At 37.5% G+C, this 14,933-nt stretch overlaps 1 protein-coding gene across 3 annotated transcripts in view; it reads right to left on the bottom strand.

Annotated features, from left to right (window-relative positions):
* Terf1 (telomeric repeat binding factor 1) overlaps positions 1-14,933 on the bottom strand; it is a 44,487-nt gene that overhangs the window by 12,030 nt on the left and 17,524 nt on the right. The window contains exons 7-10 of one of the 3 annotated variants that reach the window (XM_031366925.1): positions 13,034-13,099; positions 11,083-11,162; positions 7,858-7,964; positions 3,978-4,158 (exon numbers count right to left, since the gene is read on the bottom strand). In XM_031366925.1, coding sequence (XP_031222785.1) covers positions 3,997-4,158; positions 7,858-7,964; positions 11,083-11,162; positions 13,034-13,099 — 415 coding nt within the window. In that variant the 3' untranslated portion in view covers positions 3,978-3,996. Of the gene's footprint in view, positions 1-3,164; positions 4,159-7,857; positions 7,965-11,082; positions 11,163-13,033; positions 13,100-14,933 lie in introns of those variants that run through there. The other 2 variants (XM_031366924.1, XM_031366926.1) reach the window with 2 other exon arrangements.

The raw sequence follows: 14,933 nt of genomic DNA, 5'->3' as shown, positions 1-14,933 counted from the left end.
TCACAATCAAAACAACATGGCCCTGGTAAGAGTCTTTAATCTTCCCTCTGAAATTTCACAAGCCAGGTTTCCATCTACTGCACTGTTCTATTTACTTAAAATATATTTTTAAATGTTAACAAATTCAGATAAATTGAAATCATGTAACTTTTCTCATCATAATGCAATAAAAATTTTTAAAAAAGAGTAAATGTAAATAGCTAGGGGAAAAAACAGTATAATGTTCTTATCATTCATCTGAGATGTATAGATCATTTAAGCCATAACGCTTATTGTGTCACAATGTCTTCTATGTTTCTTTGTCTTTCAACATATGACATACTGAAAGACTCCACAGTGAAGTGCAATGGTGTGAATGCATATGTACAAGGCACGGACTACGTGGGAAAAAAGAAAACACTTTATGCACCAGTTACCATCTGCCGGCTCTCAGCTCCAACTTTACCCTTCTTTGCCAGAACTTGTGATCTCTAGAGCCTGACATTAGACTCTAGGCTCTGTAATCATCTCTTGAGTTCATATCTGCTAAGCTAAAATTTTGATTATCTTCAGGTATTTTGATCTAGCATGGGTGACCTGTGATGAGGTGTTCCATTTATTCCACATGATCCACAAAGATGGACTGCTACCCCACATTACCACCACCTACACCCTGCAGGCAGTTTTATCATCACTTGCAGGCTGCTTTCTAGCCTTGCATAGCTCATCTTAGGGTCTGCTTAGTGTTAGAGGAAAGGCCCCTCTCACAGCCTTCTCTTTTTCAGCGAGCGAGCGTGTCAGAGGCCAAAGGCCAATTCTAGCTTAGTGGGCCCAAGAGGCCGTGACTAGTTGGCTTCTTGTAGATTAGAAGCCCAAATTTTCATCAGATGGTTTCAGTTGTACAGTTTTCAGATTCAGAAATACCTTGTGGCCAGAACAACATCAACACATCTGTAAAGAAGAAAGCAAACCTAGAACTCAACATCAAGAGCAGCAGAGTGCAGGCATGGGTGCCACTTCTTCTTGTCAACAGTTTTAGGGCCACAGCTGTGCCTATTTACCCATGTGGTGTCTGTCTGACTAGTTCTAAGCGGGTGCACAGAGTTTAGGGCCTGGATGCCTACAATATTTGCTGTCTGGACCTTTTAGAACCTGGTCTTCTGGAGCTGAGATCATTTAATGTTGTTAGTGACAGTGCTCAATTAAAGTTGCCCTTTTGTTGTTTTGTTTTTTGTAGCTTTTTGTTAAAGATTATTTAAATACTTTTGAATATGACATTTTAGTGCCTGTGATTACAACTGTACTCTTTTAATGGCTGCTCTAGAAATATCTAGCTCTAACCTTTCATGGTTCAAGAGTTATTCTGCCTAAGGTTGGGGAGATGGCTCAGGCCCCCTGTTCGATCCTCATCGTGCACCTAATCAAGACCAAACAAACCCAGGTGAGGTAGCACACACTTGTAATCCTAGTGCCAAGGAGATAAAGAATAGGGGGGGTCTCTGGGACTCAATGGCTAACAGCACTAAATTGGATAGGCCAAGGTTCAGTGACATACTTGGTTTCAAAAAAAGAAACAAATAAACAAAAACAAAGAGAAAACACAAGAATAATTGAGGAAGACACTTGGCACCAAACTCTGGGTTTCCTCCACAGTATATCTGCAGATAGACAAACAGAAAGACAGACAGACAGACACACACACACACACACACAAATATATTTCCAGTGAAACACAAAAGTCCAGCAGCCAGACTGGAAGCAACTCCAATTGACTGACTATTTGGCAGAATCTATATGACAAGGTAAGTCTGACCACACTTCTTTGGCAACCAATCAATCCTAAAGGCCAAACTTCTGTAACTATCTGCCTAGAATGGCCAGGGCCTGCTAATGTCCTAATGTGCCAAGTTATACCCAAACGCTGGCTGGTCACCTTTCAGTTTCTTATTTAAGTTTTTGTTTTTCTTCTTTCTTTCTCTTCTTATTGAAAGGTGATCCAATATATGCCAGTTCTTGCCAAGTAGTGATTACACCTGACTGCCTTGCAGCAAGCTTCAAATATCCTATTGGTTCTTATTTTTGGATATTTTTATTTTCACAATTCAAATGCATGTTAAGAACATAATAAATGTGACAAGCATATGATAGATTCTAATATAAAAAAAAGCAAATTAGATCTAGGCTATAATTTGGACCCTGCAGATATCCCAAGTGACCAGCAAAAAAATGCACGGGAGTGTTTAACTCTTAATCCTCCACCATCACAAGTCCAGGGGTAAAACCAAACACTCTTCTATGTTTTGAGGCTGGATCAGGGCTGGGGCTTTTTAACACCCGCCCAAGCTACTGATGTCTAAACCCCGATTCTTCCACAGAGCCTGAAGACCAGTGAGAAGTGCAGGCTGAATCCTCCTGAGGATGTCTGTCTAATACTCGTCATGGTATAGAGCCCTCACCCTCCTTCCATCCCACCTTCTAACTTTCCTTCCCAAGCCTTTTGCTGCTTGTTTGCTGCTTGTTCAAGTGCTTTATAAAAATAAAATTATATTTCCATGTTAGCATAAAAGTGAACTTCATATGGCATTTCTATACATGCTATAACTTTGTTCTATTCAATCCTTCTTCCAACCAACCAGCATGGTCCCCATACTCTAACTCACACCTTTATTTCAATGAAAAGTCCCAATAACTATTTCCCCAACTTGCGGGATCCCTTTCTGTGCTGTACGTATGTATATACCTACACATAGATGTACGCAAACCTTAATCTGCATTCTGCCTATACAGTGATAATTTTCTGAGTCTTGCTTGTTTTGCTTCACCTGATCTACAGCTCTATCCCCTTGAACAAACTTGAAACTGCCCACTTGAAGTTGTTCCAGTCTAGATGAGGTGAAACAAAGACATATCTGAGTTGAAACTCAAGAAACAAACACACTGAAACACACAACCACATTTTTGTGAAGACCTGCACTGCATTGCATTGTTTGACACCAAGTTGGCCCCAGAGCACAAACTGTTATACAGCAACTGCGGACAGAGGTGGACAGTCGGGGACAGAGTGAGCTTGACATATATACCTATTCTGACTCCAGATGCCAGCTTTGGAACCGATCATCAGCAAAGTGGATAAACACAATGACTGCAGTACGTGAGGTAGAGACTGGATCAAAAGCATACAGCAATTACTAATGCTTCTGTTTATTATATATGTAAGGCAGCAAATTCAAGAGAACAGGAAAGCAATGCAGGACATTTTGAAGGAAATACACAATGCTGACTTTCTCGTAAATATTTCAATAGGTTGGTTGAGACTTATTTTTACGTGGTACATATGGTAAATAAAACTTACATGCTAATTACTAATTAGTCTTTGATTAAATATTGCAATGAACAAATTTTTGGTGAAAACTCAACTTCCTTTAAATGAAACTTTTGAGAGAAGTCAAGCCAGGCTTGTTAGAACTCATGGGTTGTTTTGAACATCTCTCTAGTAGTAAATCTTTAGTAAGTAGTACATTAGCCATAGATCCAGCAGCAAAGTCACATCAAAGGATTATTCCAATTCAATTCTTTAGAAAAATCCATTTCTAGGTGGTATTTTGTAAGGTTAGTTTATACACATGTAAGAGAATAAACTGTAAATAGTCATAAATTCTTTTTATTTTATCAGGCTCTTACTTTTGTATTAAAACAGAACATGGGATGGGGTACTGAATTTGGTAGGGTTCAACATATCTATATTTTCAAAAATAAAAGATTCTTATACAAAATAATGACGGCATATATTTTTACAGCACAAATCTGTAACAAAACTTTCTTTCTCTCCCTGCCCGTCTCTGTCTCTCTGTCTCTCTCTGTCTCTCTCTTTCACACACACACACACACACACACACACACACACACACACACACTAATGCTTTATTATTACTGACCAGGAAGTTGTAAACCAAATGCAGTGATCCAAGTATTCACCCTTGTATTAAGCTGAAACAAACCTGTCCGGCCTTCAGTGTCTCAGCTAATCAGTTTCAGTCTCTTCATCGTTCTCCACCTATCTTTTAACATGACACTTGTTCGGTTGTTGAACTTATAATGGGATAGTATTTTAGCCCAATTTCCCTCTCCATATTTCTTTACACCACACTTCAAACTTCTGTCTTCTTCCCAAAGCCATGTCTGTTGAAAGAACATCAAAGTTATTCAAGGAAACATTCATTAAAGAAATTTCATCTTTTAAAAATCTGAGCAATGATTAACTTCTTAAAAATGAAATGATTTTTTTAAAATATATTTTTATTCGTATGAATACATATACATATATATATGGTTTTGCAAGACCTTACTTACCATTACCATGTATACTTTAGAGTAGTTTTACAGAATCTCAGCTATCTACAATGGGATGTCGATAAAGTGACAGTCTGACTTTAGGCTCATTACAATATCTTAAGAAGCTTTCGGCTAACTCTTAATAGATTATTCTACATTTCTAAATAGAACTCATAACTGTATACTCCTTCACTCATGAACTCAGTGAAACTTCTGTGTACCTGTGATGGGGGAGGTACAAACACGCACAGAAAGCACGTCTTCTGTAAGACAGACTTTCATAAGCACAAATATTATTAATTAAAATGTACAATTAAGTTGGGAGAAAATGTTGGGAAAAAAACTTAAATGAAATCTAATATTTTATATAGAGAAAGTACTAAAACTTACTATTTGGTGACCAACTAATTATCTCCTTTTTTGGATGATAAAAGAGAGATTTGAGTGTAACACACTACTTGTACACTAACACTCACAGCTGTATCATCCACAACCCTAAAATGAGAAAGCAAGTCAGGTATTCACCAATGAATGAATGAATTTGCAGCATATAGTATATAGGGAATGTTATTTATCCTTAAAAGGGAAATTCTGACAACATACTTAAGCCTTAAGAATATGATACTAAGTGAAAGAACAGATTTGAAAGGAGAAGAACTGGGGCCAGAGTGATTAAAAGCACTTGTTGCCCTTCCAGAAGACCTGGGTTCAGTTCCCAGCATCCTCATGGTAATTTACAACTATCTGTAACTCAAGTTGTAGGGGATCCAATGCTCTCTTTTGACCTTTGTGATACCAGGTACACTTGTAGTAAACATTCGCTAAATAAATAAATCTTAGATAAAAAGAAATAACACAAGTACTGTATAATTTCATTTATATGAGGTTCCTAGAATTTTAAAATTCTGAGACTGGCAGTTACCAAGCATGGAAGAGAAAAGGGAAAGAAAGAATTATTTTAATGGGTCTTGAGTTTGTTTTGAAAGATGTGGACAAACAGTGGTGATGACAGGAGAATATGAATGTTTAATCCTTCTACAGAGTACACTTAAAAATGATGGAGAGAAACTTCATCAGTCAAGAGGACATTCTGTTCTTGCAAGGAAAGGATCTGAGTTTGGTTCCCAGAACTGTGATGCCTGGCTCACAAATGCTTGTAACTCCATCTCCCAGGAACCCAACACTTTGAGCATCTTACTCACATAGCCCCACTCCAGAAGTAGATATCAAAATAGTAAATCTTAAAAATCTCAAGATGCGCCTGTCTCTGCCTCCCAAGTGCTGGGATTAAAGGCGTGCGCCACCACTGCCTGGCTGTATGAGCTAGTAGTAGCCTGTATCTTCTGCTTTATACTTTCAAAATGACATAATTTATAGTGAGAGAAAAGCCTGTTCACATTTGTAATCTTTGTGTGTGTGAGGGGTTTACTTCTGATAGGCATTCACTTTTTTCCTCAATGGAATAAGTTTATAAAAGGCTCTACAAATTTAATGAAGTAGGTAGGCTCAAGTACTTTTGTTTAATATAAAAAAAAAACCAAAAAAACAAAAAAACAAAACAAACAAACAAACAAACAAACAAAAAAACCAAACCAAACCAAAACAAAACAAAAAAAACTGTCCAAGTAGGCACTGAGTAATTTAAAATTAAAAAAAAAAAAATTAAACTGAAAGCCCCAATACAACATAAAATTAAGTGTGCCAGCCACCTTCTGAAACAAATTTTCTTACCAGAGTCAATAGTGGACATCTGAAAAAATAAAGCCAAATTTTGAAGTGTCCATATTACCTTTTTTGGTAAGGAAACAATGGCATCATTAATACCCACATATTTCTATAGATTATATGGTCGATACCTTCCCTACAAGAGAAGGTACTTTTCTCTTAGAGTCATCTACAAATAATACCTATGATCTACACTCAAATCCTACTGGGAAAGCATTGTGCTCAGCAGAGACTTCTGGATTCTGGTCTCAAAACCAAAGCAGTCCCATCTCCAAAGGGAAAATGGAACAACCTGCAAACTAGACTTCTTACATCCATCAGGGAATAAGCCATGGATAAACACGAAGAGAGTCAAAGGAACTGCTGAAAGCTGGTTGTGGTGAACGTCTGTACTCCCAGCACTAGAGATGCAAACAAAGGAGGAGCAGCTGGGCGGTGGTGGCGCACACCCTTAATCCCAGCACTTGGGAGGCAGAGGCAGGCAGATTTCTGAGTTCAAGGCCAGCCTGGTCTACAGAGTGAGTTCCAGGACAGAGAACTAGAACTGAGCTAATGGCACTCAATGCTTAGGAACCTCAAAGTGAAAAACACCAGGGTAAAGATTATACATATCTATTGCTACTTCTCTCAGGGGGAGGGAAGAATACTATTTCAAAATACTCCCAAGTTTAAAATACTCCCAGATCATTCCATTCGCTGAATCAATGCCTGCTTTCAAATAATCTAATTTTACAAAACCTTAGTTGATCACCTGTTGCTCCCCCCACCCGTCTCCTGTCTTACCCAGGGAGGAGTGGTGGTAAGCACACTAAGAAACATTTACAAATGATTCCTAAAAAAGTGAGGCCTAGAGATAAGACTACATATCAACTTGCATGGAAGTAGTCTTATATGACCCAGCATAAGAACTAAGAAACATTTACAAATGATTCCTAAAAGAGTGAGGCCTAGAGATAAGACTACATATCAACTTGCATGGAAGTAGTCTTATATGACCCAGCATAAGAACAACAAACAAAACCAACTAACTAGCCAACCAATTCTAAAAGAATAAAAGGGAATAGTGGACTAGTGCCTTAGCTCACTGGGTACAGCAGCACTTGTGTAGTATGTACAATGTACAGGTCCCACCCCTACCAGAGTGATGCACAGGAAGCAAATCAAGATACCTGTTGATTCTTTTGACTAGTATGTTAATAGGACAGACATCTATGCAAAACAATTTTGAGTCACAGGAAGTAATCTTATTGGCCTAATTCTCAAAGCTTTTACACTTGAAATGATCTGAGTGCAAACAGGCTGGGAAAAAACCCATCACATCTTAAATTGATTAAGAAAAATGTCCCAGGTAGAGTAAAATAATGACTAGATTTATTAAAGGGTCTGTTGTAAAGAGTTAGGAAATCAGGTGAAGTACATCAGCAGTTTTAGACACTGGAAAAATAGCATTCTGATTACATTCAAGTGACAGAAATGATGTAAACACTGAAGCTGACCAGACTTTAAGCCAGGCAGTGATGGCAGACACCTTTAATCCCAGCTCTTGGGAGGAAGAAACACATGGATCTTTGAGTTTGAGGCCAGCCTGGTCTACACAGTGAATTCCAGGACAGCCAGGGCTACAAAGAGAATCCCTGTCTCAAAACAATGACAACAACAAAAACCCAAAACGACAACAAAAATGATCAAGGTTATTATTTTCTATGTTGTGTGTCGTTTTCAAGTGCTTAAAAATCTTATTTAAGTTAGACCTACTAGGAAAATGAGGATAAATGCTTACTTTAATGTTTATAAATGCTATTCACATATAGTGAAAAGTACCTGTTTTTTCCTGCGCCCATGTTTTTCATCAGTGTCTAGCTGATTCTTTGAAATACATAATCTATTCCTTCCACTGGTTCTTCTGTTTCTTTCTGTCGTTATGTCACCTATGAATAAAAACACTAACATTACGTACTGTCTTATACTAGGAAAGGGTGGACTTTCCGAAAGTTGCCATAAAATTGTTTACTTTAGCTATTCAAAGAAAATGAACTCTTTAACTCTTTTCCTTTCAAATCTGTAAGCAACATAACTGTAGGAATCCATTTGACTACCAGAGAAGCACCACCCTACCTGCATAAGAAAGCAAAAGTACTTTTATATAGGATCACTGAACTCTTTCTATGACAGTGCTGGGGACTGATCCAGTAATAACCCTTTCCTTACTCTTTTACTTTGTTTTGGTTTGAGACAGCATCTCATTTAAGATGGCCTGGAACTCACTTTGTAGACCAGGCTGACCTCAAACTCGTAGAACTCTCCCTGTTTCTGCCTTCCAAGTACTGGACTAATAGTGTGCACCACCATGCCTTGTGAGTAACTCCAAAACTGAATTCATTATTATAAAATGTAAATAAAAAACATTTATTTATAAGTAAATATTACATGCTAAAGAGATAACTTCTTATTCATAGGAAGATATAACTGCCCCTTTTCATCTTCATGATCTATAGTTATAATTTATAGTAAAACTTTCAGTCAGATTTTTTGTTTAACTTGACAAGATTCTAGCAGTCTACATGGTCCCTATAATTCTTACAAAGCTTGGGCTGTGGAGATGGTTCAGCGGGTAAGAGCACTGATTGCTTTTCGGAAGGTCCTGAGTTCAAATTCCACAACCACATGGTGGCTCATAACCACCCGTAATGAGATCTGATGTCCTCTTCTGGTGTGTCTGAAGACAGCTACATGTACTTATTTATAATAACAAATGAATCTTTGGGCCAGAGCAAGCAGGGACTGAGTGAGTGGGGCCGAGCGGGGTTGACCTGAGTGAGCAGAGGTCCTAAAATTCAATTCCCAACAACCACAGGAAGGCTCACAACCATCTCTGTAAAGCTACAGTGTACTCATATACATAAATAAATAAATAAATACATGTTTAAAAAGAAAATTCTTGTGTTACAAAGCTCATTCATCTCCTCACACACTGTAGTTTTCAAAGCTACTCATAGATAGGCAACTAAATAGATGAAGGAAGTCACAGCAGGGCCCCACCGACCTGCTCCTGGGAGTGTACTATAATGTTTTATAGCTTCTCCAGAAAGTATTAAACACTAGGCTAAGAAATAAAGCTTGCTGCCTTGAAAGCATTTACCTGGGTCCACTGCACTGGCCTCAGGATTTAAAATCAGTGTAACTACACTTAGACTATACAAAGAATATAGTAACTGAGATATAACAGTAATGTTGTAGAAATACACCCAGACCCAAACATGTTGGAAATCAGATAATTATACTCACTGGATTCCAGTTAGGAAAATGGAAACACACTACCTATAAACAAAAATCTTAGTACTGGGAAAAAGTGTTTTAAAAGGGCTAGAACTGGAAAGGGAGCTAATATAGACAAACTTTTAATTACAGCTTGAGATTTTAACGCTTTTTTTCTCAGTAACTTTTAGAACATATAGGTAGGAGACGAGAAGAACTAGAACACCAGAAAGGAACTACTGACAACATGACCTGTGAAAATTAAAAAAAAAAACCATTTAATAAAAGAGCACATATTCTTCTCAGGCATACATCAACAACAATCACCACAACAGACCAACAGTAGGATAAACCATTAAAAAATCCTTTAAGGGGCTGGTAAGATGACTCAGCAAGTAAAAGTTCTTAGTGGGCAGTCTGGTTACCTGAGTTCAATTTCTGGTGGAAGGAGAGAACAGACTCCTGAATGTGTTCTCTGACAACTGGCACTTTGGAGGCTACTGCAGGAGAATAGATCGTTGCAAGTTCATGGTCAGCTAACTCCTTTTGTCTACAAACTATTCTCAGACCACAACAGAATTAAGGTGGAAATCAGTAACAGAAAGCTATTTGGAATACCCTTCAATTATTTAGAAATTAAATATGCAAATACAAATAGTCCATAAGTCCAGGAAAGTCTGAAAAGAAGTGAAAAATCACTTTAATTAAATGGAAATCTAAAACCAAAGCAGTAATTAGGAGGGTTTCCAGCATTAAGTGCATACCCCAGGAAAACCTGGTCATGTAGGGGATGTTAACGTCAGACTTCTCCACTGTAGCAACTGAAACTTGTTTGCCAAGCTGTGACCAAAAAGTATTTCTAAAAAGTATTACACTTAGACAAAAAGCTTTACAGAAAAAGACAGTAGTCTTCAGCATTTAAGAAATTTAGAAACTATAGACTTAAAAAAATCCAGACAAAATAGGAAAGAAAACGGAGATGCAAGGAAACAGGAAGCCTGATGGAAGGGCTCATAGAGAATAAATCTACTCAACAAGGGAACTTTTGTATCAAGAAAACCATGCTACAAGCCCAGATTACATAAAATGTAAGAAGTAGGCATGGAGCCATACACAAGTAACTCCAGAACCCAGGAGGCTAAATAAGAGAATCCAAAATTTGAGATAAGACTAGACTACACAGCTAGATTTTGAACTGAACAAAATTTATGATGGTAAGCCAATAGCAGGTAGCTAGGAGAAACAGAAGACTGGCTTTTGGGGACAGATTTTTGCCTAAATCATCTAAACTTTATAGTTTAAATGTATATTTGCAGACACAAGTATAGTCAATTTTCACTTATTTACATGTGGGCATATGCATGTATACCTGTGGAGATCAAAGGGCAACATTAAAGAGTTACATATTATTTTATTCAGACACACATTATACTGCTGCTAGCAACAAGTCAATATTAATGAGCCAACACCACAGTGTCTTTAAATAGAAAAAATCCATAAAATCAGAGTGTGTATTGATTAGTTGATAAAAAAAGTTACTGAAGATCAAAGAAAACCTAACCTTTTGTATATTCCTTTCAAGTACTGATTCAGAATTCACTTAGGCAATGTGAATAATGAATTTTGAAACACTCCAAAGTCTGAAGTTGCTGAATACAGCTGAGCAGAAAAACAGTGTCAAACATGCCAACAATTAGACTGGACTAACAAAACCAGCTAGCTTTCTAAAGCAGGCTTCTGGGCTGCAGTGGGAAGGTAGGCATCCCTCTCAACTGCAGTAATAGTACTCACACTGAAGAGTTCCTGTTCTTGCTTCATTCCTAGGCTGAGCACTTCTGTGTTTCAACTGAGATAAGGCATTCTTGTGAGACCTAAATAAAACAGGAGAGCTTGTGATGACCCTGGAGACTAGTGAAGGGGTATTGGGGAATGGTTCACCTTTGCTACAGAAGCTGCTACACTGGCCTAGCTCTCTCACTGTTCTCCTTAGTGACCCATAATAATAACTTTTAAGAATTCTATTGTCAAACTTGCATTTGTTTTATCTTTCTACAGCTCAACTACTTAGAGATGAAGACTATCAGTTTTCCAAATAGACTGACGGAGAAACAAAACTAAACAAAACCAAACCCAATCAAAAGAAGTCCCAAACATTCCTCAAACCACATACATTTATTTTTCTTCTTTCCTGTGGCTTTTAAATCATTTTCTGCAGGAGAATTTTCAAAATTTCTCAATCTAATGTTAAGTCCCTTACTTTATAGATTCGAAGACTTTTTTTTTTGAAGCTAAGGTTATATGCTAGAAATAATGAATGTGGCACATTTTTGAACAGTCCTGCAAAGTGAACATTATTCTTATTTTCTTTTATAATGTATTTTTATGTGCACTTGTATTTTGCCAGAATATCTGTCTGTGTGAAGATGTCAGATGCCCTGGAACTGGAGTTAGACAGGTGTGAGCTGCCATGTGGGTGCTGGGAATTGAATCTGGGTCCTCTGAAAAAGCAGCCAGTGTTCTCTCTTAACAGTTCAACTTTCTTTTCAGCCTTGCATTATTCTAATTTTATATTGAAGTAAAATAGAACCTAAAAATCAATGCGCTTGAATTTAGGTAGGGATGTTACCCTCACCTAATATATAGACATTTTATACTTTTAGCCACAAAAATAGTCTACAATTAGTAAATCCTTTTTTACCTTTTCTCTCTCCTAAAACACCTTATCATTGTCTAGAGTGCTACCCTCACCCTCTTCACCTCTATTACCTGACCCTGCATGGGCTGTACCTTAGGACAGTAAGTCACAGTGTTGCAATGACGGGTCTCCACATGGTTTGCTTTCCCAGTGCTGGAGCCTGAACCCAGTCCTCCTTACAAAATGAAGGGCTCTAGCACTGAGCTCTAGCACAACTCCAACAGTTTTTACTTCCCAACGGCTTCCACTCCTATTTCCACAGAAACCTCAGCTATATCCCCTTCTACCATTCTTTACTGCCAGTTATCTTTCCAAGAACTTCCCATCATTCATATATCTTTCTTATGGTGGTACATGCCTATAATCTTAGCAGGCTGAGGTAGGATGATTAGTGCAAGTTTGAAGCCAGCATGGCCTACACAGTTAAGTTCCAGATATCCAGGGCTACATATTGAGACCCTGTTTCCCTCCCTCCCCAGGTATATATAACCTAATACAGTGATTTTTGTGGTCAAATCATATAACATCTTGAATTCTAAAGTCCTATCCAGTAATTCCTTCCACATACCCATACCATGCCAGCAACCCAACTGATCTATTTCTGCAGTCATATACAAAGACTTTCTAGTTTTTGGACATGTTAAGGTCATTTCTTACAGCATTTATAGTAGATCAGAAAATTTCCTAATAACTGTATAATTGGAATATGGAACACTCATCAAAAATTGTAGCTTCTAGTCCTTCTTTGTTCTAGCAGTGAATCTTTGTTTTTTTTTGTTTTTGTTTTTTTTTTTGACAAAATACCAGGACCAACTTATGTGTTCCTTATTTGTTGGTCTAATAACTTCTTATTAGACATAATGTAAAATGATTCTAGATCCTCTATCAATCTTTATAGATAAAAATTTCAAGACATTTCAGGGTCCGTTGAGCTAAACAGGATCAAGCTACTTCTAAATCACAGTATTTACATGCTAATTATATTTAAATATACATAAATTGCTTTTATCAGTGACTTTAAGGACAAAGACAAAAATCATACTTTACCTTACTGAGGATGAGGATACTGTATCCACTAAGGATTCAGTTTCTGTAGACTGTTGGCCATTAACACTTTAAAAGAAAAAAATAAAATCTAAGAATATATACAAGTAGTATTTTGTATAGGGGAAGTACAAGTCAAGACATCTTTCAATTCACCAAAAACTTCTCTGGAATGGAAGCATGACTGGATTAAGATCTATATAGTTCATTAAAAGGTAGGCAATTTTTGCTCAGATGTGTTTATGACGTACAAATCAAACTTCCCCAAACACATAGTTAATGCTACAATCAAGCATTTGCCATGCCTTTCTTTATAAAACTCCTATTCCATGAAGTGGAAAGCTTTTGCTAGCTTTACTGGAGTACAACTGATACATGAAAACGACATGTGCTTCATGTATATAATTTAATGGTACAATTTATTTTCTTCTCTTTCTAACAAGTCTCAAATTGAAGTTTTGGGAGATTGTAGTGGTGGATGGAAGTTAGATAAGTCTTATGTAATCCAGGAAAAATCAAACTCATGCCCCTCCTGCTTTAGACTCCCAGGTCCCAGTATAAAAGCTATGAACTACTACATTTCCAGCTGAACTTAAAAAAATTCTCCTTTGCTGGCACTAAAATAGCATCCAGAAACACAGCGTGGTCATGTTCAACTCCATCCACCAATGAGTCTGTTTCACTTTTCTGAAATCACATTTGCTCTTGCATCTACTGATAGTTTTTTTCTCATTTTTTCTTTTTTATTCTTGAGCCAGGGCCAAGGCTGAAGCCATGCTGGCTTCAAGCTTACTATATAGCCAAAACAGACCTTAAACTTTTGATAGAGTTTCCTCCCCTCAAGTGCTAGGCTTTTAGGTGTATGTTACCATTTCAGGTTTTATGTTGTGTTGGGAATCAAATCCAGGGCATTATTCAAGATAGTCTAGTACTTTACCAACTGAGCCATGCCCCATATATAAAGATCTTAACCAGCTGGGTACAAATATCCTTTAATCGAAGCACTCAGGACCTCTCAGAGTTTGAGGCCAGGCTGGTCTATATAGCAAGTTCCAAGCTAACCAGGGCTACCTAGTGAAACCTTGTCTCAAACAAAACAAAACTACTAAAACCTCTGCCTATCTTAAGCTTATCTATAGTCTAGCAATGGATTATGGGTTTTGTGTTGTAGTTTGTATTATAGGTAGCTAGTTTAGCTCTAAACTCAAGATTCTCTTGCTCTAGTCTCCCAGTGCTGGGATTATAGATGTGAGCCATCAAGGTTCCCTTAGAAACAACCTCACAGATAGACTATTGTTCTGACAAGCTGAGTAAAGTAGTATAACCCTGTGATTCTGGAACTTGAGAGGCAGATAGAACTTCAAGGACACCCTCTGATACATTACCACTTTTTGCTTGTGGCCATTAAGTAAAATAAGAATGACATGAATCCAAGCACTGCAATACTGCAGATGTTAGCTCCTACCTGGGATGGCTCTGAAATGAGGGTTGGGAAGGCTGCAGACACAGCAGATAGTCTGGTCAAAATTATTATTTTATATTACTAAACTGTAAAACAAACAAACAAACAAACAAACAAAAAGACCAACCAACCAACCAAAAAAAAAAAAAAAAAAAAAAAAAAAAAAAAAAAAAAAAAAACCCAGAATCCTGAAACTCTCAGGTAAAAAGACAAATATCTTATGTTCTCACTTACATGTCGATGACAGCTTTCCAGCTATTAATAAAAACAAGCTACAATTCATATTACCACAAAGATTTGGTAGACAGTAAGGGTCTAGTGGGAAGGGATTTCTCCCTAGGAAGTGGAAACAGAATAAACAGTTATGGATGGACAAGGGACGGGGACTGGAATGGGATGAGAGATGGGGAGAGGGAGGTAGGGAGGAAATATGGAGAGGAA

The sequence above is a fragment of the Mastomys coucha genome, unplaced genomic scaffold (genome assembly GCF_008632895.1).
Source record: "Mastomys coucha isolate ucsf_1 unplaced genomic scaffold, UCSF_Mcou_1 pScaffold14, whole genome shotgun sequence".
Taxonomy (NCBI): domain Eukaryota; kingdom Metazoa; phylum Chordata; class Mammalia; order Rodentia; family Muridae; genus Mastomys; species Mastomys coucha.
The sequence above is the reverse complement of the archived record's forward strand: the minus strand, read 5'-3'. Positions and strand labels throughout refer to the sequence as shown.